Source organism: Pholcus phalangioides, unplaced genomic scaffold (assembly GCF_987345545.1).
Source record: "Pholcus phalangioides strain wild (caught in Gottingen) unplaced genomic scaffold, Ppha-v1.0 ptg000014l_1, whole genome shotgun sequence".
Lineage (NCBI taxonomy): Eukaryota > Metazoa > Arthropoda > Arachnida > Araneae > Pholcidae > Pholcus > Pholcus phalangioides.
This window is the reverse complement of record NW_028301607.1, coordinates 15,668,736-15,696,190: the sequence shown is the minus strand read 5'-3', so window position 1 is coordinate 15,696,190 and position 27,455 is coordinate 15,668,736. Positions and strand designations below refer to the sequence as shown.

The following is a 27,455-nucleotide window of genomic DNA, read 5'->3' as shown; positions in this document are numbered from 1 at the left end:
CATTTCCAAAATTCGAATGTGAATAACTCCCTTGAATGTTGATGGAAACATAGTATTTAAATATCCCTCCACCACTCCCATGTGCTTCCTGTTGGACTATTTTGTACCTGTGTAAACTTTTTTACTTATACTGTAAATTTAGGAAAAGTGGAAATTTTCCCCTTTAAAAACAAGCTCCTCAATTACATATAGTATCAGGATGAAAAAATGTCAGTGTTAAAGTAAAATGTATATAAATAAATAAGACAAAAGAGAGAGAGAGAGAGAGAGAGAGAGAAAGAGAGATTTGGAAATGGTAGTGGCACCTTCGTCACACAAAATTAAGTAAATATAAACATAAATTTCATTTTTTTACGGACTTCAATCAAAAAATAGAGCCATTTGCTAAAACATGTGCCTTTCTATCACAGTGAAAGCGTAATATTCGGTGTTTACCATTTTAGTGAAATTTTTCTGAGATATCGTCGATTGAAATTTCGGTTTCTGTCGCTTTTCTCGCGCTGATACTGTATAATGAAGAAATTTCGAAAATCAAGAATTTTCATCATCGATGTCTTCGTAAATATTTACCTTAATGTAATGTCATAGGGTGAGTTTCTTTCACTGACAGAGGTGGAATTTAACAAACATTTGTTTGATCGTAGAAAAAATTTGAATCAACTATTTTCCGCAATTACTGTTCTAAAGAAGTGAATCTGTTACGAACCTCTGTCCCTGCATTTGCTGATACATTTTTCTCAGCCACCTCGTTGGGCATTTTGCCTGTTGTGGCGTTGTATTTGTATTGCATATTTATTTCAGTTTTAGAGAATTTAACGCAGAATTTTAATCTATTTCAGATGCTCTTCTTGTGTATCTTTATTGATCTCACAGAGATATATATATATATATTTCGCTGACGCTTTTATACTCTATCTTTCAGTGGCAAAAGCTGAAATAATTGGTCCTCATCCTTTTTTCGTCAAGACCGGCAGCTCCATAAATCTTACATGCGTCATAAGTCAGAGTCCAGAACCACCTGTGTTTGTTTTCTGGTACCATGATGAACGTATGATCAACTTTGACCCACCAAGAGGAGAGATCAGCATCCACAAGGGCGTTGGAGATACCGCCGTCTCCAGACTCTTCATAAAGGACGCTCAGCCCGAGGATTCTGGCAACTACACGTGTTGTCCATCTAACACTGATGCTACCAGTATCTCTGTATATGTCCTAAACGGTACTTATGGTACTTGTCAATTTTTTTTTCTGTCTCTTTCTTCTTTTTAGTAATGTATTTAGCTTAACTCTCATAGATGGATATTTTCACAAATTCATTATTATATTTCATCAACTTGTACAAATTATTGTAAAAGATTAACTCATAGAAATAAGAATTATATTTCTTTTTGAATGTGATCTGTTAGACTACAGCTTTAAAAAACGCCCAAATTCGTAATTTTGCACATGCACAGTGTCTACGATCATTCCTTGATCGCTGACAGACGCAAGTTTGAATCACACCTGTATTAGGATGGTTTCGTTTCGTGAAATTGAAATAGTTGAAGAAGATAAGTTGGCCATATGTTTCAGCTGATTCTCTGAAGTTCATTGTCGTTAAATATCATGTGTACCGATTTTGGTATCGTTCCGAATCAGGACCGTTCTTACCAGACACGGGGGCCCGTTGCGAAAATTATAACGGGACCAGGTGGATCTCAAGAATTTCGGGTCACCAAAAATGTTTTGGTCCCCTTTGGCCGGATTTTATATATTTTGTGGGGGGGGGGCCCGGCATGCATTATTCGTATTTTGTATAGAAGGAATTACAGAAATTCTGAGAAATATATAAAAAAAATTAAAAATCCAGTCGTATGTATATTAACACAAAAATTGATGGAAATTCAGCACTGAAGGTAATTTTGAACTAATGAGAGAAAAAAATTCCTGACAAATCTGTTAAAAATTATTTAAAGCATTATCAATAAAAATTCAGAATCTATGAAAGAAACTATTCCACACTTGATAAAATATATAATTAATGAAAGAAATAGTTCCAGAATCGATGAATATTCAGACTTAACGGGAGAAACAATTGGGGCATTGATGAAAGTTTATAAATAATGCAAGAAATAATTTCAGAATTGGTGACAGCCTAAAATAATTCACCTCGGATACCGTGAATGCAAGGCCCCTCAAAGCGCGAGGCCGGATATGACCGTAACAGTTGCACACCATTAAGCTTGCCTCGATCCACCTATTCGTCAAAATTGCATAATGCTCTGAACTACTGAACTTATTTCAAGCAAATTTGTTCAATTTTTGATTCTGTAGAAAATCCTTAAAACATGAACGTCCTTTCGAATGTCTAATGATATGTCATATTCATATTCAATAGAAATAATTTCTACTCTACAATATCTACTTTCTTATCGGAATTAGTTTTTATCAACACAATTTTTTTTCTCTGTTAGTGGAAAAACTACTCAAAAAAATTAATATGATTTTTCTTCATTATTTTTTAGGCGAACGCCCAGCAGCAATTCAGCACGACGCGAACATTTCATGCTCGACGAGGATATCACCTCATCTATCCCTGTTCGTCTTCATTATCTCTATGGGTTCTGTAATAACGAGGTGACAAGATTGCCATCGTCTCACTAATATTATCCTCAACTTGATCATTTCGGGTCCGTTGATGATCGAACATGATTTTGGAAGCTGTATTTAGAGAGGGCAAAAAAAAAAAGAAGCCTATTTAAAAAGTTGCATGCAATTTTGAGAAATACAGAAAAAAAAAACTACAAATTTGGCGGTAAAATGAACTCAAATGGATGCAAGCAAAATGGAATAAAAACAAACAATTTACCTTTTTTTTTTCGAGCTGGACTATAAAATTATACATTATGAAGAAAAAAAAAACTATTTATAATGTCAAGATTTTTTCATTGAGGTTATGATGGGAAAACATGTACGAGAACTTAATGATGTGGTTGCTGAACATCTTTGCAATGGTGCATTTTCATTTGCTAGCTTCATCAGAAAATGGTTTTACGCGCGTACAAGAATTTTTCCAAGTATATGTACTCCATATTAATTACGCAAAGTAAAAATCTTGTGAAGTTATAATTTTTTTATGATGTTTTCCATTCATCGTTCTTAATTAGAGGATTCTAATGTGACGATTTTAGTGATATCAATTCTTGAAATTCCTATATTGAATTACATGCTATAATAGCAGATAATATCAAGTAATGGTAATTGAATAAAATAATTAATTTTGTCTAAAAATGATAAAATTGTTCAGACAATATGGCGAAGATATCTAATTGTAAATCAGTTTCGTTTTTTATGTTTCACATCATCATGTCATCTATACTACAAAAAATAATACATTTATTTTAAAATTTAAGTTATTTCCTTAAATTCATTATTTTAATGTGTTCATAGATTTTTGTGGTTCTGCGGCAAACCTGAATGAGCCTGAGGTATGGTTATGAAGCAAAATTCATTCACGACAGTGCTGTGTATGTGTAAACTCCACAAGAACAAACTTGACACCGAATTACTTGACGGAAATTTACCAAAATCATCAACAACAAAAAAAAACATGTCAGGAAATATTTAAAAAATAAGAATTACAAATTTAGCTGAACTTGTTCTTTATATATCCCTACAACAATTTACAATCTTGAAATGATGAGAATTTTCACGTTTGACAATCCACCGGAGATCCCCTACCTGTACGAGCTAAGTATTTCGAAGCATTGATATACTTGCAACTATACTGTAGAAAAATTTACGTGGATCTCCAGTGGGGTTTTGCTACATTCTTATGATGTCAGTGAATGATTTGTATTCAAACTAAAGCAAAAAAAAAAAAAAACACAATTTATATGTGATGATTATGAGCTAGCCAAATAATGATATTTTCCGATAACTGATTCATAGCGTGATGCCAAAGACTTGAGAGAAATGCATGCTGTTTTTTGGAAAGAGAATTTTGTTAGCATTCGCATGCGCTGGATCAGCAGTCATTTATACAGAAACGATGTGAAAGAGAAAATGTGAATGGATTCCGAAGAAATGCTCCTAATGTGTGAAACAATTTTCAGTAAAAAAACATTTTTTTTTTCTTATTCTTTTCTTTTATTGACAAGAGAAAAAAAGAAGAAACTTCCATTTATAAATTGCGTCCCACGTTGTAAATTTACTCTCACCTGTTGTCGACGAAATATGTAAATATGGGATCTATATTGTAAAAAAAAAAATGGAAAAAATTGTTTTTATTTGTTTATTTTAATTTATTCCGAATGTTTCCTGTTTGCTTATGTATATATAGAAGGCTATATAATTATATCATTTCAGATCTGAGTGTGTATTATGTAGATATATATCTCAGCCGACTGTGCTGTTGCTGGAAATGTATTTCCCAGTTACAAGTCATGAAAATAAAAAGCAAAATACGTAACTTATAACTGAGTTTTATTCGTCTTGGATTTTGGATTTATTTCTTTCTAACTAGCCCTTCACTTGACAAGCATTCATATACCTAGAGTAGAAAAAGTTTTAGGGGTTATATCACGCCCTAAATGCTATCACGTGACAAATAAATAATTTAAAACCCTTTACCTGCTGAATTAAGATTTGGATTTATTTTCTTAATTTTTGCCTTTTATTTCCCCTTCTGATCCTTCAGTTTAGATATCGACCAAAAAGGTTTAAGGGGAAAAACTGCTAGTATGTTCTCTGAACTCAACCCATATACCATAGAAATAACATTAAAATTAAAAACTTAAAAATTAAATCTTATTTTTCCTCGAAATTGGACATTTAAAAAAATTAAATTCATGGCATAAAGCACTGAAATCAATTCAATTTTTGTTTCATACATTAAGTTTGGAATCTCTCACTTTCAGGAAAAGAAATCAAGTTCTTTCATGTACGAAACGTATTTTTATCTAATTAATAAAACCGATGTTTTCAATTGGGAACATGGACCTTTAAAAAGTAGAAAAAAATATAGGATGTTGCACTTCAGAGAACACACTGTATTCATATGATTTGCATAGATTTGAATAGTTTAAAACTGTCATTTATTAATAGCTAACAAACTCCTTTATCATTGGTGAAAGAATGCACAGGAGAATGTTTCCCCCACACGTATTTCTCTCCGAGTTGTCTCAAATCGTTTTTGCTTGGCTTATCAAGAAATGTAAGCACCTTTACTGTTGGTAACTACAAATACTTCATGAAATGCTCACAAATAAAAATTGAATGTTTAGGAGTGGCTTAGGGCCCTTTCACACGGAGCGGATGCGGACGCGGATGCGGGTCCGGAAGAAGTTTTAACAATTGGGATATACTGCGCCTTTCAGACGAGCCGAAAAATCTCCGCACCTAGGAAATGTTCACGCGGGTCCGGACGTCGTCCGCATGTGTCAAAACCTAAGTGCGGGCTCCGCATCCGCACATAGAAGTTTTGACAATAGGTTTATTCGGAGCTATTCAGACGATGCGGATGCGGAGCGAATTCGTCCGCATCTTTGGCTATTTTTTGAAGGTGATTTTGCACGGAATTTTTTTAATTATTTGCCATAAATACCCTTAAAAACACCATATGATGGTCCCTGTTCATCAAATACGATGTACCCACATACGTCTATCCCTTTGTTTCCTTCTGAAATGGAGATATAGCAACTTTAACTGCCTTTTGTCCATATTTCACAATTTTATACAATAAAACCTGCCAACAAGGGCCACTGACGGGACCAAAATTATAAGCCGTTCTGTTCATTACGAATATTTAATTGACTAAATAGTTTAATAACTTTTAAATTTAATTTAAAAATATTAATTTTTTTCTTTTTAAATTTTTAAAATTATTTAAAAAATTATAAATATTTGAAATATTATTTTAAATATTTTTTATTTTTTTAAATTTTTAATCTTTTAATTTTTTCAAACTTAAAAAAAAATTCTTTTATTAAACAGTGTTATCCACGTACGGTGTTCACTCCGGGCCGTTTGAAGACCCTAGCATTTGAATATTTTTGGTCGTTCCCCGATACCTACAAGTATATTTTACTCGATATTCAGTCTACAAACTTAAAAAACGAAATTTTATATTTCAGAAATGACTAATCTAAGGATGGGATTTCACTCTAAAAGGTTTATGAAAGTTATTTTATAAAACTTGAAAAAAGCAACTAATAAATTTATCGGTTGCATTTGCTCTAATGCAACCGATAAATTTATTAGTTGCTTTTTTTGAAATGATTGTTATAATAAAATTTTTATAGTGTAATCCGGCCGGGATTATACTATAAAGTTTTATAAAAGAACTTTTATGAAAGTTGAAAAATTCAACCAATAGGCGCATCGGTTGCATTCAAGAAAATGCAACCGGTGCACACACACACACACATTTTGTATTCAAAAAATTCAACCAATAAGATAATATTGGTTGAATTTTTCACGTTTTATCAAAGAGCTTTTACAAAACTTTTATAGTGTAATCCCGGCCTAAGGCTGGTATTACACTATAAAACTTGAAAAATGTAACCAATAAACACATCTGTTACATTCGGGAGAACTTAACTGATCGGCCTATCGGTTGCATTTTTCAAGTTTTATAAACTAACTTTTATAAAACTTTTATAGTGTAATCCCGGCCTAAGACAGAATTGTGATGTGAATATTTCTAAGCACAGACATTTTGAACGTTCCCACCCCTCCCCTTTTTTTCTACTTGCAAATTCTTTGATATCTCCTGAATTTTTTGTTTTTTTGGAACATCGAATGTTTTGAATGTTTTTGGATTTGATTTTTCGAACATTGGATGTTTTTGGAATTTTTCTTTCATATTTTTCCGGAAAGACGGATTTTTTTTTTCAAAATGTTTTGAAAATATTTGAAGACATTTTCTCCCATCGACTACTTGTGAGGATCGGAATTAAGACATCTTTATTCCCATATTATATGTGGCTCTAGACTAAACCACCAAAGAATACCTCTAGGCTGCATATGGGCACTGAATCAGGGGTGAAGGAGAAAAACAGTTACAAAAATTGCGAAAAAATAGTTTTTATGCACGAATTTCAACCTAAAGATGCGGGCGAAACACCCGCATCTTCAGTGCTCGTGTGAAAGGGTATGCGGACCCGCTTCCGCACCCGCTTCCGCACCCGCATCCGCGTCCGCATCCGCATCCGCTCCGTGTGAAAGGGGCCTTAGAAGCATCGATGCCGAAACGAGCTCGAAATATACAACGCCTTTATTTAAAAAATAAAGCAACACGATCGAATAAAGGGTTAAATGCTGATTTAATCGTTGCAGGGTGAAGTTTTTTTTTGCGGTGTTACTGGTATTTTTTGTCTACTGTGCGGTCGTATGGGCATCATACTAGACTCTCATTGTAAAGACCTGAACGTTCAAACCCCGTTCGCGGTTTATTGGGGGTAGGCTGAAATTTGGTTTTCTGTGGTTTTTCAGCTTCGAGGCGTAAATGTGAGCTTGTCTTCCATTGAAGAAAACAAAACAAAAAAAAAACAACTAAGGTAAAAAAAACTACAAGGTAATGTTCTCATCTCAGGTTCAAACCCGAGGGAGGATACAGATAAGATATTTTCCTTAACGAGCTTGAGGCGACAACCGATAGATACCGCCTTCATTTCCGACAGACCTCATTAATGGCAGTAAAATGCAATATAGCGATATGGGAAGGTTGGTGTTTGGTAACGTAGATAGGGTTACCAGAGACGTGCTGATTTGTTATGTCATTTTAAGCGTTCTGCTACATTTTAGAATATTCGCTCTTTTGAGGTTTCCGTAATTATTTTTCTGGAGAACTTTATTCCAACCCACTCAGAGATGACTAAGATACCTTATATCTTCATTGACATGAGCCTGTTTGTTTTATGTGTGTCTGAGTGTTTTTCCCCCACATGTTCACAATCTTCGCTTAAACCAATAGCCATCGAAATTCCCAGAAAACAAAAATGAAAGTTGCCTCCAAGCCGGTCATATGCTTTTTTAACAAAGGCCCAGCTGATCCCGGATAATATGAATAATATACGTCCACCTTTCTCAATTTTCGAATCTGGTAACCCTATCCACATAGAGCAAACAGACTTTCACATGGTACTTAGATAACTTTGAAATTCAAATATTTAATATATCCACTTCAGAATATTGAATACAGGTATCAGCACCAGCAAGAAATCGAAGCAAACACAATTTGGACAACATAAATACGTAAAGGGCACACACATATACTCATAACACACATCTTGGCATGTAGCAGTCCGTTAGAAATTCCGCAGAGGAATGTGTACGAGGTCCACGTATGGTGTGTAGTGATAGGCTTTGCACGAATTTTTTTAATTTTTCAAAAATCAAACAGGTAGTTGATCTTTGTACGCATTACATGATACAGTGTCGTAAAATCAATCAACCAATCATCAAGCTTACTGTTTTGACCGCTGGCCATTAGAATTTCCTTGATATTCATTACATATCACTGCATCTTCTGATATACAGTAGTCTCGCTTATCCGTTATCCGATATAAACTGGCCGGCAGAACGTCGGATAAGCGAAGATGTCGGATAATAGGGAGGGGTTAAGAAAAATACTATTAATCATCAACCTATGAATCTAATTAAGAATCTACATTATGAATCTAACAATCATGTTTTACAACTTTCTTTTTTTTTGTCGCCATACTTGCGTAAATTTCAACTTTTAAGCAACACAACGTTTGTCAAATTAACTCACCGACACATGCGCATTTAACAGACGATAAACCGATCCGTATACAATGATAAACTGCACTTAACTGACTCAACATAATATATATAGCAGAAGGACTCCGCTAGAAGCTCGTGACGTCACTGAAGAATGTCATCTCACCTATAGCCATTGGATATACTACACACAAGGGTAAAAATCGCGCATGCGTCGGCCAATGGCTATAGGTGAGATGACCTTCAGCGACATCACGAGCTCCACGCGGAGGCCTTCTGCTATAGATGATGTTGACTTAGTAGTGAATTGTGACATTGAATGAGTGAGGGTGGGGCGAATGACAGACACATGAGTCATAGTGTAGACGAGTGCGGTAATGTACAGTCGGGAGCACCAAAAAATAGACTACGCTCACAACTTGCAGCTCTTGTTGCCTATTTGCGTTTGGTTGCGGTTTATTTTATTTATTTATTTTTTTGCGGTGGGATGTCGGATAATCGTAGGTCGGATAAGGTCGGTCGAGACTCTACTGTATATATGTTGGAATATAAATTTCAAAATTAATTTCACGAAGTAATTTTTAAATATTTATAAATAACGTATAGATCTCTGAATAGAATAATCAACTTCTTTTTTGCATGAACATGACAAACAAGCTCTTCCATTTCTCAAGATGATAGGAATTTGAACATATGGATAATACGTCGCTGCTGACTATAAGGTGACATTTTTTTTCTGAATATAGCATAACTAGCTATAATACCCGGGACTGGGCGGATTTTCTTCAATGAGGCTTTTTGGATCACGTGATATCTCCCTCTTTCTTTGAGGATACATACAGACCATGTCTAAATTAACCAATATGGCGGCTAACAAATCTAAACTTAAAGAAACGTAGAAATGAATAAACAGTGTGTTCAAAAAGAATCACCCGATTTAAAAAGGCATAACAATTCTGCTTTTAATCCGTTTTGATCGAATAATATATAGGTAGAAAGAGGGAAATCTCCAGTTTCACGTAGTTGCCGAGAGGTTGCGCTAACGATCTTCCTTCGCCCACCACTTCAGTGTTTGTCAAGATTGGCTTTTCCTAGAGTAATAAACCGATTCGGATAACTTCATTTTCCAGCAGGACGGGGCAACACCACACTGGAGCTTGGACGTTCGAGAATTTATGAACAATCGCATTCGTAAACGATGGATCGGCCGTACGGGACCTGACGATTCAATTAAACATAAATGGGCTCCAAGATCGCTGGCCCTCACAGTGTGCGATTTCTTCTTGTGTGAGGGTTAGAAAGGACTACGTTTATGTGCCTCTCCTTCCGGCTACATTAGCCGAACTGAGGATACGGAAAACAGCAGCCTTGGAAGCAGTGGATGCAAACATACTCGCGGGAGGGACACACTGGTCGATGAGAGAAGTCGGAGGGAGTATAACGTCAGCGGTCTCCGCGTTGGCAGTACTGAGAACGGTCTCGCCAACATCATTCGTTGGGAGATCACGTGACTCGGTGAAAACACACACAAACCTCCGTTATTTTATGATAGTTTAAAACAATAAACGAAAGAAATAACTTCAGCATCGATGAGATAACTCCAAAATCAATGAAAGAGAAAATTTCAGTATTAACCAGTCAAGTGGTTACGACGGTATTTGCCGTCGCTGCCACACGTAATGGTGGTGCCTACGACGGCATTTGCCCATGTACAGACTTTTCGGTCTTTTTCTCACAGATATGACGAAATAATTTGTCATACATGTGATGTCATCTGTACAGCCACCCTTCTACTTTATTATCTCATCACTAGATGGAGTTGAACAATTATATTTCAAGGTCTTAGATTATTATTATTATTATCTTTGTCTCATGTTTTGCAAAAAGCTGCATTCCCATCACTTTTTTTTCTCGATTTCCGATTTCCTTGCGAAGATGCATCAGTTTTATTACTCGTATATCTTTTAGCAAAGGTTCAACTACTATGGTTCCACATAAATCCATCAACAGCATTTCTTTTAGTCACATGACAGTATGCCCCTCCCCACTTTTGGGGTGTCATATTACGTCTCGACACATGAGAGCTATAAAATCTCATGCTATTAAAAAATATTTTAAAATTCTAACTTCCAAGAAAAGGAAAAAAAAAGGGGAAAAGCGCGCATCTTCAAAAAAAAAAGGAAAAAAAGTGGGCACTGCGGGTAACGCTCGGAAAAATTAATTGGACAGTTTTGACTGGTTTTAATGAAATATAGTTCCAGATTAATGGAAAAGTGATAATTCCAAAATTAATGAAAGAAAAAATTCTAGAATTAATGAAAGAGATCATTTTAGCATTGATGGAAGCGATAATTCAAAAATTAATGAAAGAGACGATTCCAAAATTAATGAGAACATTATTATTTTAAAACTAATGAAAAAGTGATCATTCTAAAATTAATGAAACAGATAATTCCAAAATTAATGAGAAAGTGATTGCTTCTAAAACTAATGAAAAAGTGATGATTCTAAAATTAATGAAAAAGTGATGATTCTAAAATTAATGAAAGAGATAATTCTTAAATCAATGAAAAGCAAATCTGATCAAGAAACTCTCCAACGTAATCCTGTTTCCATCTCAGATTGGCGATAATTTTGGCATATGCCTATTAACCTATCTAAAACAGTTTTCAAGAGTTCAGTTTTCTACTCGTAAAACTCTTCCCCTGGAATTCTCATACTCAATCAATAACGTAACCATATCCCAAGTTTCTCAGTTTTAATATCTTGGAGTCATAATTTCGGCTGATCTCCATTGGAATAATCATATCGATTATTGTCTACCAGATATGTCTCAACAAACTTTTTTTCCTTCGCCGCTACCTCAAACATTCTAATCGTGACGTCCGACTTCTCTGCTACCAAACTTATATTTCTCCTGTTCTTTCGGTCTGGGACCCCCCACACCTCTAGTAACATCGACAAACCTGAATCTATCCAAAATTAATCCGCCCAGCTTTATTCACGACTGCTGTTTATCTTTTAGTTCAGTTTCCGATCTGAAACTCGAACTTTATCTCCACCCACTCGCTACTCGCCGACTTATCTCCCGCTAAGCCATGCTTCACAAGATTATGGTCATTTAAATTTCGATACGTTCGGTATTCTGACTAAGCCTTTCTATGTTTCCAAAAGACTAGACTACCCGAAAAAATTAAAACATATTTGTGCCTTTACGGACTGTTTTAAATTCAGTTTCTTTCCCAATACCATAGTTGGATGGAACAAACTCCCCTCTACTATTGTTAATTACCCCACGATCTCCGATTTCTTGTCAAATGTTACAAAGCATATGTGAATAAATCTACCGCGTCCTTTTGTATAGGCCTTGGGCCAACAATATTGCATAAATAAAGATAATTTCAGTATTGGAAGATAATTCCAGAATTACTGAAATATAATTCGAGAATTAAGAGAAGAGATAATTCCAAAATTAAGAGAAGAGATAATTCCAAAATTAATGAAAGAAAAAATTCTAGAATTCTAAAAAGAGATAATTTCAGCGTCGATAAGAGCAGTTATTCCAAAATTAATGAAAGAGATAATTCCAGCATTAATAAAAGAAATAATTTCAGCATTAATAAAAGAAATAATTTCAGCATTAATAAAAGAAATAATTTCAGCATTAATGAAGAAACAAATCCAGAATTGATGAAATAAATTATTCCAGAAGTAATAAAGTAAATAATAATTAATAAAGGGAATAATAATTAATAAAGGGAATAATAATTAATAAAGGAAATAATAATTAATAAAGGAAATAATAATTAATAAAGGAAATAATAATTAATAAAGGAAATAACTTTAGAATTAATGAAATAAAATTCCAGAATTAACGAAAGAAATTATTCCAGCATTAATGAAATTATTGCCAGGCACGAACATTGTTTTCACCGAGTCACGTGAATTCCTTGCATTTGATGTTGCTGCCGTCGCCGAGGCTGGATGCTCCTTCCAGTAATATAAGCTCGATGATTCCAAGCGAGGAATCTGGCTGTGCAGAGTTTGGGCGGTCTTGATGGTTACACCCTGCATAGACCAACTCGAATCAATCCAAAATAGACCCACCCGTTTCATTCACGACTGCTCGTCATCTTTTGTTTCCGTGTCCGAACTTAATCCTCGCCTCTTTGCTTCGCTTCGTCCTGTTTCTCGACTAACCCTGACAGGGTAGTATCTTATTAAATAGGGTTACCCTGTTTTATAAGATCTACCATGGTCATCCTGACTATGATTCTTCTGGCATTCTAGCCAAACCATCTGACATCTCAAGAAGGCTCGAGCATTGGAAATGAAACCTATTTTTGCTTCCACTTTTTCTGCTTTAAATACAGCTTCTTCCCCCCCCCCCCCATACCATTAGTGAATGGAACAACCATTTAGTAAGAATAAAAAAAATAAAAAACCCGCGCAGGTGGATAAGAGTACCCAAAGAGTACCAAAGGATGTTTAGAGGTGTCGCGAGTTCGAAGCCCGGTTCTTCCATGTCAGAAATTTTCCTGATAAAGGGGTGCAACATAGACGGTATGACCACAGAAAAAAAGTTGCTTCCACGGGGAGTCCTACATCGAGGGATTAGCGCAACAATCTCTCGGTTGCCGTTGGGAATCGGCAATGAATTGTACGTCCCAGAGAGTCTAATTAGCCCTCATGTGACAAATGATCAATTTAAAAAAAAATTCAACAAAAGGTAATGACAGAATCAGAATCTTTAGATTTTTAAATTAAAAAATTGAGAATGATTTTCTGTAGTTGTCTGTTGTTCCTAGTCATAGACATTGGATGAGGAGAAAAAAATTAAAAACCCACCTGTGACAAATGGTTGAGTCAAGTATTCAATGCGATCCAAAAATACATGTTAGTGATATCTATGCGTGAAGTTTTGAAGAGTTATACAGTAAAACCTGTCTTTATATATAATGGAACCTGTATTAAGCGGAAACGTGTCTTCAACGGAAAAAAACCGTGGTCCCCGTGGTTTTTCTCTCTCTCAATACCAAAAAATACGCATTAAGAAAACCTGGATTGAACCGCGTTAGAGCTTGTCTAACGCGGTAACGGAAAGGAAAATTGTACCCTTTATGAAAAATTTCACACAAACACTTCGACTGTTTCACGACCAATAGACCAAAGAATCATACAAAATGGTGAAGTTATCCGCCAATATTTTTTAGGCAATCTATGTTTACAAATGTGAGTTGTACATCCTCCACCCTTTAGATTAGCAAAAAACCTTTCTGTACTTGATGCTGTGGTTTTGACAAGCCATATATAGTAAAAAGCAGTTGCTTTCTCAAATTTTAACAAAAATTTTCGCCAAAGCAGGCGTTGAATTTCCAAATGACATGCAAGACTTACAAAACATTATACAAGCTGTGTGCATTCCGTGATTGCAAGGCTGAGCAGGGCCAGAATTAATTAGAGAGAGGAAAGATGGCAATTGCTCTGGCTGAAAAATTCAGGTGGAGGAGGAGGCAAAGTTTAGGTGGGAACAAAAAAACACAATAATAAAATCATCGAATTTTACATAGTAGGGACGGTAAAATCATGTTGCTCTTTCTCTCATAAAATTCCTAGTTACGACCCCGGTGCCCATAAGCATAGAATAGATAACTCAGAAATAGATACTCATAGATAGGTCACTCAGAAATAGATAACTATACAATCCACATTTTCAAAAAACAATCTATCCAAATCATACACTGTACATATGTAAGGTAGGTACATATAAACGGATTTAGTATAGGAAGAGAAACTCCAGAAATTTTAACAATGAGAAAGATTTTTTTTCTATGTAGATTAAAGAAAGACATTTTAGGAGAATATATATATTATGTATAATCTATTCATATAAAGAGAGAAATAAAAAAAATTCCAAAAGATATTATGTAAAAAAACAATATTCACAGAACATGTAACTTCTGCTGCCATCTAGCCGAGAATGCGTGAGTTTTCATTACTCAAAGTTACGTCAGTAGATGGCAGCATACTATTTGAAGCAGATAGTCTCAGGAGTTGTGTAACCATACGTCCCGTATTTCCCGGGACAGTCCCGGTTTTCGCTGTTTTTCTGGCCGTTCCGACTTTTTGGCAAAAGTGTCTCGGTTTTTCTCGTTTTCTACATGAGGCCTATTTGGATTTTTATTCTTTATTGAAATCAAAGGTTGAAATTATTTTTCAACTCATACATTAAATTATGATAATTGCAACTACAGGCGAATCCCGTTATAACAAACTCAAAGAGACCAGAAAAATCACACAGTTATAACGAAAATTCGTTATAAAGGAATTCCAGGTTTTTGCATTGTTTTTATGTAAACTTACCTGAGGGATTAGAAAAGTGGTCGTTTTTTTTTCGAGATTTTCGCTATAACGGTATTCGTTAAAACGGGATTAGAATGTATAAATAAGAACATTAATCTCCCATATTTGACTTGGTGAACGTTTTATTGCAAGGAATTCATTTTAATCGACTGCAATTTCCAGTAATGCTTCGTTTCCCGACATTTCATTTTTCCCTAATTTCAGCAATATTTGGCAACTTTGTTCACTTTTGGCGTCGTTCTTGGCGGTAATTTGCGACGTCTCGTATTTTCCCGTATTTCTCTAGAGGAAAAATGGGCAGCCTACTCAGGATCCCAAAAAAGGCTCGTCTACGTGAGCGGTGACCATATAAGCATATTTTATTAGATTTATCATGGCTTTTTTATGATTTTGACACACTTCTAACATAAGAATGATTTTCTTTCCTTGTACTTGATAAAATACTAATGGTTTTTGATCTTCTTGTGAAATGAAAAGTCGTATTAGTTGTATTAATAAATATGAATATAAAAATTCATCTCATGTCCTTTTACACGTAATTCAAATGTTTTTTTCTTTGAAATAAAATTTTACCCACTGCGGTTTGAAATTGTGTTTTAAGTTTTCAGTGTGTGTGTGTGAGAGAGAGAGAGATGGGGCGATTTTTCATTGATTCTGATGATAATGACTACCATTATTTATTATTTTTTGCCGAAGTTAGAGGCTGTACATATTTCTCTGCACGGTTTGTGAGGTGCGTCTACACTTACTTTGATCGTAGGGTTAATTAATAAATACCTCGGACATTTGCTTTTCTTCTTTTTCCCATCTTACTCGTACCCACGTCTCTGTTTCACGGCCTTGGCTATATAATATCCATGAGGCGCATCTAAACTCTCTCCAATGAACCAACCATCAGGGGGTCCTCATAAGTGAGACGCTCATCTGGTACGCGTTGCGTGCCTTGCAATGAAATGTTCCGTGGCATCTATACACATTGATAGGGAAATATTAGCAAGCCACTCAAAAAACAACGCATAGAACGAGGATGTAGACCCTTTTAGGCCCTTGGCGTTTTTTTTTAATAACAACCATGATCTTCACGTATTCTCAAGATATTCGTCAGATCAGTCCAGGGACTTTGTTGGTGTTAGTAGACATCCATGCCTGAGGCAGGATTCGATAAACCAGGAACTAGGATACTCTAATCACTCGACTGTAAGGTGGATTTCACAAAATATGGTTAGCCAATAATCGAACCAACCAATAATAAAATTGATCCTTGGTATCCATCCCCACTCATCAGAACATATTGTTGTCATAAAATTTTATAATTTTTGCAATGATTGCATTTTTTTATTCCTTATTATTTACTGTAGAAATACTGTTGGTTATTTCCTCATAGATTAATAAGCTTCCGGATACGCAAATAATTAGGTATTTTGTATCTATATGAAAAAAATCAAGTGAATGAAACAAAATTTTATTTACAATTGAAGTGATATATGAAATTTACCTATTCTTTGGTGTATAATAAAAAATAATAATACACAAAATTATAAATGCACAAGGAATTGATTAATATCAGATTCAAGAGCTTTGAAAAGGAGCAAAACAAATTAAGCGGACACTGTATTAATACGGCATGCACTGTATAAAACCATTAATGCTAATATAGGCTTATAAATTATTTCTTTCATAGAGGATCTGATTAATATCTTTCATATGTACTGCAACCACTCAATCGTACTTAACACTTTGTCAGCATTCCTTTGGGAAAAAAATCTAACGAATTTGTTCAGGCCGGAATGTGTTGTGTATGTATATTATGCTATATGTGTGGCCTCTTATGCATTTATCAGGTTCGCGCTTCAGTTTTGCTGCCATCTATATTCTATCGTAGGAGTGAAGGTGGGGATATGCCTGTATTTTTGTGGTAAATATATACCGTGTGCGTCAAATGTTAACGAAGTAAGCAGCATATAATGATTATAAATTGCGGCTTGCACGATTAATATCAGGGAAAGATCGCAATTTTTTAAATAATTGGCTTGTGTCCACTTTGGTACTATGCGATGGTAGAATGGCACGGTGACCAAAACATTGGTTCTCCTTGATACAGTATTTAAATCATCTGGATCCATAGATGAGGCTCCCGGTTGCAACATAACACTTTAGGTTCAGTAAACATCAACGACAACAACGAAACATTGTTAATTTAACACACGGCACGTCAGCCGACGCACTAACAAGTAAATATTAGTACCGCAACATCAGCGGAAGTACCGCAGCAAATATGGTACATATGATACGTTACAAATTGGACGTTTTTAAAGTCACTAGTTCAGTGTCATTTTTCTGAGCTTCAGCAAATATTTTATTATCGATTATCTTCGGGCAAACTATTTCTTCAAACAATCAACGTCTTCAGATCATACACAGCGAGTAAATTTCGGAAGCTCACAAGAGTCACAGCTGTAAAAGAATGGGAAACAGCCGATTCAGATCATTTCAGGCCATCGCTATAGAAATTTTTTCTCTTTTTTTGCGGGGGGGGGGGGGGTGTTGCGAGATGTTCTGCTGTGTTACATTTCATTTGTGCAGTTGCAATATAATTACACAACACTAGATACGCACTCAAACTATTAGGTACACATACTTACACTTCCGGCACAACTCACTAGGTAGTAAATTGCCTATGGCGATAGACCTAAGTTGTGCTCGGTTTCAAAAAAAAAAAAAAAAAAAAAGTTGCAATATAAATAAATATATATATTAAAACAAATATTCATGTTTGGTTCGGTTTCGTGGTGCAGTGTAACCATCAATAGCTCCACGTGACCTAATACGTTGGAAACACTGGCCATTGGCCGATTAAAACGAGACTGCCCAAACTCTGCACATCCAGTTTCCTCGCTTGGAATACATGCCCAAAGCGTCTGTGGGTAGACAGCTGTACAAAATAACGTTGTTTGGATATTTCACATATGTCATAGACGATGGAGAGCAATTTGGACATTTTGCCTTGATGAACCCTGGTATAAGAAATCCATATCAAACGATAGACGATTTGTCATGAAAAGTTGCGGATTTTTATATTTGCACAGTTTTACGAAATTGTTCGGGTTTATTCGGAAAATTGTTTCCGTTGAAAACACTTCTGATATTGTCATAGGCATCCATCCAGTTTATCTGCAAGGACAGCGAGTGAGATTACTTCTGTCCACTCATCCATTAGATGCTCTTTGCATTCAGCAGGGACTTTCTATTTCATCTGATCTGTGATGATAAAGTCCTTTTAGCCATGGAAAGTTGAGATATTCGATTTAGTCAACCAGTTCTCGAGTAATCTCGCCAAGTACTGTCTTTCGATTTCTTGTGAGTAGGAGAGTCCAGTCAAGTCACAATGGAGGCAGTTTGTTTATTTTCGTGCTCCGTTAAAAATTTGGTTTTAAAACGTGAATATTAGGTTATGGCAGGCCGTAAATGCGTAATTATTGTCTATTAAGTGTAGGAGTGGGGACTTCACATATGTGGAGTTGTGTGGTGGTGTGATGTAGGGAAAAAATTTGGATATTGTTAATGCCACACGTGCTATATCGGTGCAGTCGCGATCAACGGGCGACGGTTACCATCTTCCGCTATCAATGACTGGAAATTTTCAGTGACAATCGGTGTAAATTTTTCATTTGATTTGTCGGCGGGAATGTCAGCTTCAAAACGGTATGAAGATCATTCAAACATTCCAAGTAGTTCGAAGTGGATGGTATGATTACAAACTCCGGATATAAACTTCAGTGGTTTTCAAGCGGTGAAGGTGAACTACATTTGAGGACAGTTTGGACATGATAGGGGTGAGTGATTTTCGAAACTTGATAGCAGAGATCATTAACCAGAACATTTGCTATAATTCAACCTGTTAATCGTTGCCATAAATCTTATAATTGGAGAGATATGATTTTGTAAAAAGAATTCAATGTTGTGTGTATGACTCGCCATTTTCGAACCAGGTGACAAGTTTTATTATACATGTAAATGGTTTTTGGACTTTCCACTGCATTTTGTCAAGTTTGGTGTTTGAAGTCCGGAATTGTTTCTTTAACTGATTTTCTTTTGCCATGGTAAAAGTTTTTTGACGAACATTATACTATTAATATTTTGTGAACGAATTTCATTTGGTGACCATTCAACCGGGTCACACATGTTTCTCATGCATTGGTGTTCATAATTCGTAGTGGTGTTAATAGTTTTGTGCTGAATTTTCATTTCTGAACATTTTACTATAATTTTTTGTGAACGATTTTCATTTGGCGACCATTCAGTCGAGTCGTATACATGTTTCTCAGGTGTGGTTATTCGTTATAATTGGTAATGGTGTTAATAGTTTTGGGCTGAATTTTCATTTTTGAACATTTTACTATAATTTTTGTGAACGGATTGATTTTGTGACCATTCAGTCAGGTCACGCATACGTGTCTCATGTGTTAATATTCTTTATAATTGGTATTATAAGTTTATTATTATGTTTATTATATTTATATGTTTCTCATGGTGTTAATAGTTTTGTACTGAATTTTCATTTTTGAACATTTTACTTTAATTTTGTGAACGGATTCGATTTGGTGACCATTCAGTCAGGTCACGCATACGTTTCTCATGTGCTAATATTCTTCCTAGTTGGTAGTGCCGTTAATAGTTTTGTACTGACTATGGATAAATCAAATAAGACACCTGTAGGGATCCCAGCTTTTGATTCAAACATGGACAAAAAAGATACCCTTGTGGGAACTTCAAATCAACCAGACTGGACAGATCACCCATTCCATAAGGACATGAACACATCAAATCCAATACTAGATCTTGAGAGAAGCGAGCACAATGAACGGGATAAAAAGAAAAAAGACCAGAGAGATCATCCAATTAACAAGAAAGCCTCCAAAATTCACCAAGTCTTTAAAAATTTGGCCAGGTCTTTCAATGAAACCTTCAATATTAGCTCCCGTTTAGTAACATCGGAAAACTCAGATGTCTCAATCTCGTCGTCAAACTCATCGATTGGCTCCCTCTCATCTTCGTCGTCAACGTCAGACGTGGTCTACAAACTGAATTCCTGCAACTCACAAACATCAATTTCGAATAAAGCAGAGCTGATAAAACGGAAACATAAAATGGGTATTTTCAACATACAGAAAACATCTTCATTTGTGCATAATGAACAACTAGAAAAGCAAGACTCGCTCAAGTTCAGCATAGAAGATTCAGAATGTCAGAGGAGAGTCTTTCGAGCAACTGATGCCTCCAATAAACCGACTACATTTACAAGTCTAGTAGCAGAGAAAATCCCATTGACAGAAAAGACACAAAACATAGATCTTGAAACAACGGAAACGAAAACTGAACCCTCAATGGTATTGAATAATAACACTCTACATGATCTACAGACTTCCTCTATAGAAGAAATGGCGAGTAATTCCGGGGAACAGGAACAGGGCAGTGAATCAAAGACACTCCTCTCTACTGATGATCTCAATTACAATGATTCCCAAAGTCAGTTGGGTGTTTCAAACACACCACCTTCTTGTCGGTGCAAACAGCTTGGTAAACTAAATACTGACATATCTTGTGACCCTGAATCTCACTCGAAAGGAACTTCTCTCTCACTAAATACATCGACGATCCAACAACCCAATCACTTTCCTTCGAAAATAATGGACTCATCAGTTGAATCATGGGATGAAGGCAGTTATATGGATTCTCTACCAGAGGGAATTGATTACACCGGGAACGACAAGGAACTTCAGACAATGCTTGACTTTTTAGACTTCAAGAAAGAGAAACTTGATAAAAGCCACTTTCTCTTACAAGAGAAGTCAGCAGAAATACAGAACCTCACTTCACATAAAAATTCCAAAAGTTATAAGAGTGGAAAAAAAAAGAAAAGTTCTGGTAAACAAAACGTCAAGTCTCAAGTTAAGAAAAGGAGTGAGGAGAACAATGCTGCCAATATGAACATTTCCCAAGAAACAGAAAGTTTAAAAACCTCCAAGGGAAAAAAAGAGAACCTTGAGATAAGGGTGAAAAAACAAACTCAATATGAAGACAAACTTTGCTCTCAGATCAAGAATACCAAAAAAACTTCTCGTCGGTTTGAAACGCCCAACTCAGCTGAAAAACCTGTCAGACGAAGTTCATCAAGACTTAAGGAAAAAGACAAGAACCTTGCCATATCTAGGGGTCAAGGAGGTTCTGAGGATCTCCTCAAGCCCATTTTGATAACAGAAATGCAATCCAGTGATAATTTGAGTAAAAATAATTCTGTAACCTTACCTTCTCAACAAGCATCATCTGAAGTCATATCCAAACTCAACGGTCAACAAGTATATGCACAAAAAACGATGGGTGCCACTACTTCACTCTCAAGTGATTTTTCAGCACATAAGACACTCCAACCAAATGTACACGTACTCCTGGAGGAGCTTCGGGAAATTTTGAACTCCTATACAAGTGATAAAGCCAGAGGAAATGTAGGGTTCTGCATTCCCGCTAAACAACGCAAAAGAAGCAATAAAATAATTGATGCAATCAATATCTGGGCAGACAACATCCTCAAATCTACTAGGGACAACTTCTGCCAAACAGAAATATCTTCTCCTCAGGAACAAACGCTCACTTCGACTACACCACATTTTTTTACTCAGTCTCACCAAGACCGTCTCTCAGCTCAACCACAGATCGAGAAACTTCTCCAACAGCAGATTAGCAATATGGGTGAGATGCGCAACAGAGCACCACAACAACCTCCAAAACCACAAAGAGATGTCGCCAAAGAAACTCACAGAGAGGCTGGAGTCAACACCAACATTCCAGAAGTATCGCATGATCTGCCACAATCAGAGAAAGTTACATTATCTCCATCTGCAACCACATCAATTAACACTGCAACTAGTATTAAAGCTGTCAACACCTACATCTCTGGAGTTGGAACTCGGGCAAGACTTGAACAGCGGTTAAGCAATAATTACAACCTCCCTGCAGCGTCACTGGAAAAAACCAACTCTATGATAGATTCTATTGTGGAATGGATTGAGGGGACTATAAAACAAGAACTCAGTGGTTTGACACAAACAGACTCCCCATCACCACAAGGGCAATGCCTTGAAAAACAACATGGAACTGCGAGAAAATCGGCAGAGAAGAATTTGCCCATTGTGACTAATTCTGAAAAAATCACACAGATATCTATTCCCATACCTTCCCCTCCTCAACAAAAGGACTCTGTGATATCAAATCACGTAGATGAATTGAATGACAGTTCATCTTCATATGTCATACTTGACGAGATCTCTTCCAATACGGAAAATCCTTACCAAGAAGTCAGCTACAGGAAGAAGCAGAGGAAAAACAAGAATCGGCAGATCTATTCAGTGCTGTTATACAAGAACAGATTGGCTCAACCACATCAAAGTAACAGTAACCACCAAATTATTATCAAAAAATTTGAGAAAAAAATTCACAACATCAGACATATTAGAAATGGTACGGCAGTTGATTGTTACACTAAAGAAGACTGTAAAAACATCCAAAGATTTATACTCAACAACCGAAGCCTCCGGCAGTACATATATGTTGTGTGCCCAGGCACCGATGATTTTAAACAGCACCGACCTCAACCGCAAACATATGCAGGGGTTAAAACTTCAAATAACAAGAACTTTGGACGTACTTTCAATAATAAAACAACAGCAATGTATCAGAAAAATCCAAACCTCTTGGGTGATATTGCCTATGAATCCGAGGAACAGAATTATAAGAGAGAGGCCTCTTCGGCATTCAGATTTGGATCCGGCTTGGTTTTCTACAATCGTTGTCATCTTAAGAATCATAGTGAAATTCGAAGCAGTCGTACTACATATGCAGGAATCTCTTGTGCTAACCAGAGAAATCTAACCTCAAGAGCTTGTAATACCGTGTATAGGTATGCCGATATCAATGAATCTAAACTGACATTAAACGCTATTGACCAAAAGGACATCAAGCAAGTTATGAATGACTTAGAAGAACAGTTAAAATACAGCAATCTACAGGAGCTCATTGCTAGTGCTAGAATAGATGAACATAGAGGTCAAATCACTTTGATATGTACAGACTCGTCGGCTGCAAAGGTGATAAGTTCGGCAGTCGCGAACAATTTCAAGTTGAAGTTACACTTGAAAAATTGATAACAAGATAACACATCGTTTTCCTACACATATAAGTCAGGTAGCTTATTATATATAACTATTTTAATATTACATTTTTGATATACAATGCCTCAAGATAACATCAAGGACGCAATAGCCAACTCCCGGATAACAGGTCAAAATAGCAGACGGGAAAAACACCCAAGATTATGTCGACAAGAGCAAATTCAATGCTCTTCAACGACACCATCTCCAATGGGCAATCTCAAAATACTACAAATAAATGTAGATCGAACTAGAGCGGCAATAAACTTGCTTGTAGATACAGCAATCAAGGATAAGATTGACATAATTGCCTTGCAGGAGCCAGGAATATCAGGGAAGCCACTGCGCGGATTTCCGAAAAGATGGAAAAGATGGATGTCCAGAAATGGGAAAGCGGCAATCCTGGTGCTCAATCCAGACATTAACCCTATGACATATCATACGAGCAACAACATCACATCGATTAGAATCTCACAGCCTCAACATGATTTAATATTAGCTAGTGCGTACTCTTCACCAAAAGATTGTGTTGAGAATGTCCTTAAAGAAATGGACCAACTATTGAAACTGTCCACACAAGCGAACTTATTGTTGTGCGGCGACCTCAATAGTCATCACCCGCTCTGGGGAGACCATAGAACAGATACTAGAGGAAATAAGCTCATTGATTATTCTAATAGGAACAATTTATATTTTCTCAACCATAGTAATTCTCCTCCCACCTTCGAGACGGATTATGGGAAAGGATGGCCGGATGTGACTATTACGAACTCGCATGCAACACTACTGAATACATCTTGGAAAGTGGACGAGAAAGTGACTCTCAGCGGACATAAATATATTTATATACAAACGAATGTGACTATTTGCCAAAAGCCACAGAGACGATATAAAATAACAGCGAGGAAGCTAAAGGTTTTCATCTTGAAAACAAAAAGCGTAATTGAAACAATACAATACAATTTGAGGAAATGTCAAGACAACAAAACCCTCCAACAAATATGCCAGGAACTAATGACCTATATTACTAACATGTGTGAGCAGACATTTCCAAAAGTGAAACCTTCACCAATTCAAAACCTCGCATGGTGGAATGATGAACTAACGTTAGAAAGGAAACGTCTGCGAGCACTAAAGAGGAGGTGTGAAAGAGAAAATGATACAGACACTCAAATAAGGTTAAAGCAATTATATCGAAAAGAAATTGCATTATACAAAAAGAAAATCAACAGGGCAAAAAAAGAAGGCTGGATGAGATTTTGTGAAAAGGCGACGGAGCCTTTTGGGAAAGCATACAAGACCGTCACAAATACAAGCTCATTTCTTCCCCAAACATTCCTCGTAAATCCTGATCATCCAACAACATCTTTGCAAGCTGCCCAAAACATTTTAGAAGAAATTTTCCCCAAAAATAATGGGGAAAATGAAAATACTGTAATGCAGTCAAGAAATAAGCAGAATACTGATACCAGAAACGATCCACCTTTCTCAATTCAAGAAATTAATAGAATAATTGATAAACTAAATGTGAAAAAAGCTCCCGGTCCTGATGGAATAACAAACGCATTGATTAAAAGTATACATGCTTTCCACAAGTTCTTTTTCCTGACTCTCTTCAATAAATGCCTCAGCTTCAATATTTTCCCTACAGCATTCAAGAAAGGGCAACTGATACTTTTTCTAAAACCAGGAAAAGATCCGAACAATATCAATTCATACCGTCCAATAATTCTTCTAAACACAATCGGCAAAATTCTCGAAAAATTGCTGACACAAAGAATCAACTACTACATCGAGAAAACGAAGTGGATCAGCGATAAACAACATGGATTCAGAAAAGGGTTCTCGACGGAGACAGCACTATCAAAGATTCATGACAGCATACAAACATTTAAGAGCCAAAAACAAGATGTTGCCCTAATATCAATAGATATTAAGGGAGCTTTCAATAACATTTCACATAAAACAATAGTAAAGCAACTTCTCAACATCTCAATGCCGGACAATGTGAGAAGAACAATGATTGATGCAATCAGAGAAAGACAGATATCCCTTCTTACGGATGAAGGTGAGGCCACTATAATTCAAACAAAAGGGTGCCCTCAAGGTTCCTGTAGTGGGCCTATGATGTGGAACCTTGTCATAAATGATTTACTTACGAAAAACTGGCCAGAAAATATAAAGATTCAAGTGTATGCGGATGATATTGCTATGGTAATTGGTGATTCAACAATCCGCAAGGTCACCGAGCACGCAAAAACAGCAATGGTATTATTGGATACATGGCTCACAAAAAATAAATTAGAAATCGAATTCTCCAAATCCAATTACTTATGGATTTCTCACAAAAAGGGAAGACCAACCATTAGACTGCGAAACAATCCAATAAGACACAATATGAACATCAAATATTTAGGAATAATGTTTGATAGAAACCTGACATGGTTCAAACATGTGAATTATCTGATCACGAAAACACAGAAATGTTTACAAAATTTTAAAAGAATGGCTGGTCCTACATGGGGCATTAATACGAAAATTAGAAATACGCTTTATAAAGTGGTCGCCATCCGCATTATAGCATATGGTGTTATCGCATGGTTCGGTGATCCCAAACAACAGTTAAGAACAAAAGTAGACTCTCTTCAAAGAAAATTCCTGCTATTCATCACTGGAGCCTATTCCACAACACCAAACAGTGCGTTACAAGTATTAACTAACAATCCTCCTCTACATATACTTTTGGAAAACGAAGTACAGAAAGCAAATTTAAGGCTAAAGCGCGAGATTAATATAAACAATGTAACATATCTTCCTACAGATGTAGAGCATAAACATCCACCATGGACGTATCACCCGGTGAAAGATATTTTGCCAACACAGGTCTTGACCATAGATGCAGAAGAATCAACAAATCGAATTATTTTCACAGACGGTTCAAAGACCGTGGATGGCGTAGGGGCCGCCTACATCAGTATATACATGGGTGAAGTAACAGACAAATGGAACTGCCGATTGCTAAATAACAACACTGTATTTCAAGCAGAGTTATACGCAATCTGGATGGCGGTCAGTTATGCAAAAAATTGTGCAGGAAAATCAACTATAAAGACAGACAGCATGTCATGTATACAAGCAATACGAGACGTAGAATCCCCTTATAGCCTAGTGCATGACATTAGAAAAACACTAATGGATCACAGGAAGATTGCAATACGATGGGTGAAAGCTCATGTAGGCATTGAGGGGAATGAAATGGCGGATAAATTCGCAAAAGAGGCTACAAAACATCAACATGAAAACCATCTAATGAAATTACCGGCATCCTACATTAAAAATCTGCTCTTGCAAGAAGCGTCAGAGAAATGGCAACACCATTGGCAAATATGCACAACTGGAAGAAAAGTCTTCGACGTAATACCAAAAGTGGGTAAAATGAAAGAAGTCATGCCGAGAGAAATAGTAATGTTCCTCACAGAACACGGTCCATTCGGTGAATACATGCAAAGGTTCAAAATCAGCCAGACCAGTACGTGTAGATGCGGCCATCCGGGAAGCGTGATACACTATGTGACACAGTGTGAGTACACAAAGGGATACCATTTACAGGCGCCACCGAACGGACGAGAGATCTTGTGGAAACGGAAAATTATTTTACAAAGATCTGCAACGAGGAAACTACAACAAGTCTTGGGCTATCTGATAAATTATAAAGAAACTATTTTGATAATAACTGGAAGTAGTGAACAATCCACTAGTGATTCGGAAGTGGAATCTGAAACGGATGCGGGTTCCATATAGAGGGGCGCACTTGGGATCCTAAACCATAACATTTGAGTAATACACCCTGTATAATTTATGAATGTTTTTGTATATACAATTTCATAGTATGATGGTGGTTTAGTAACCTTGTATATTAGTAGGAGCTCATTATGGCATTTGTTGTGAATATGTGACGTACATAGTAATGTTTATGTGTGTCAACAATTATTATAAAAATGGGAATTTATATTTTGTAATTAGCGTATATTATGTAAATATGTGTGGGTAATTCAAATGTGATCGCTGCCACCCAGCACTGTGAACAAGGGCTGTATTTGATTGTTCCCGCCGCACTTTTTTAGAATGATAGTAATTTGTAACCTTGAATATATATTTGTATGA

At 36.2% G+C, this 27,455-nt stretch overlaps 1 protein-coding gene across 2 annotated transcripts in view; it reads left to right on the top strand.

Moving 5' to 3' along the window:
- Positions 1–2,731, top strand: part of LOC149078205 (zwei Ig domain protein zig-8-like) — a 416,653-nt gene extending 413,922 nt beyond the window's left edge. The window contains exons 4-5 of one of the 2 annotated variants that reach the window (XM_089241796.1): positions 923–1,219; positions 2,505–2,731. In XM_089241796.1, the coding sequence (XP_089097922.1) occupies positions 923–1,219; positions 2,505–2,620 (413 nt within the window). In that variant the 3' untranslated portion in view covers positions 2,621–2,731. Of the gene's footprint in view, positions 1–922; positions 1,229–2,504 lie in introns of both variants that reach the window. The other variant, XM_089241795.1, reaches the window with a different exon arrangement.
- The last annotated feature ends 24,724 nt before the right edge of the window (positions 2,732–27,455 follow it).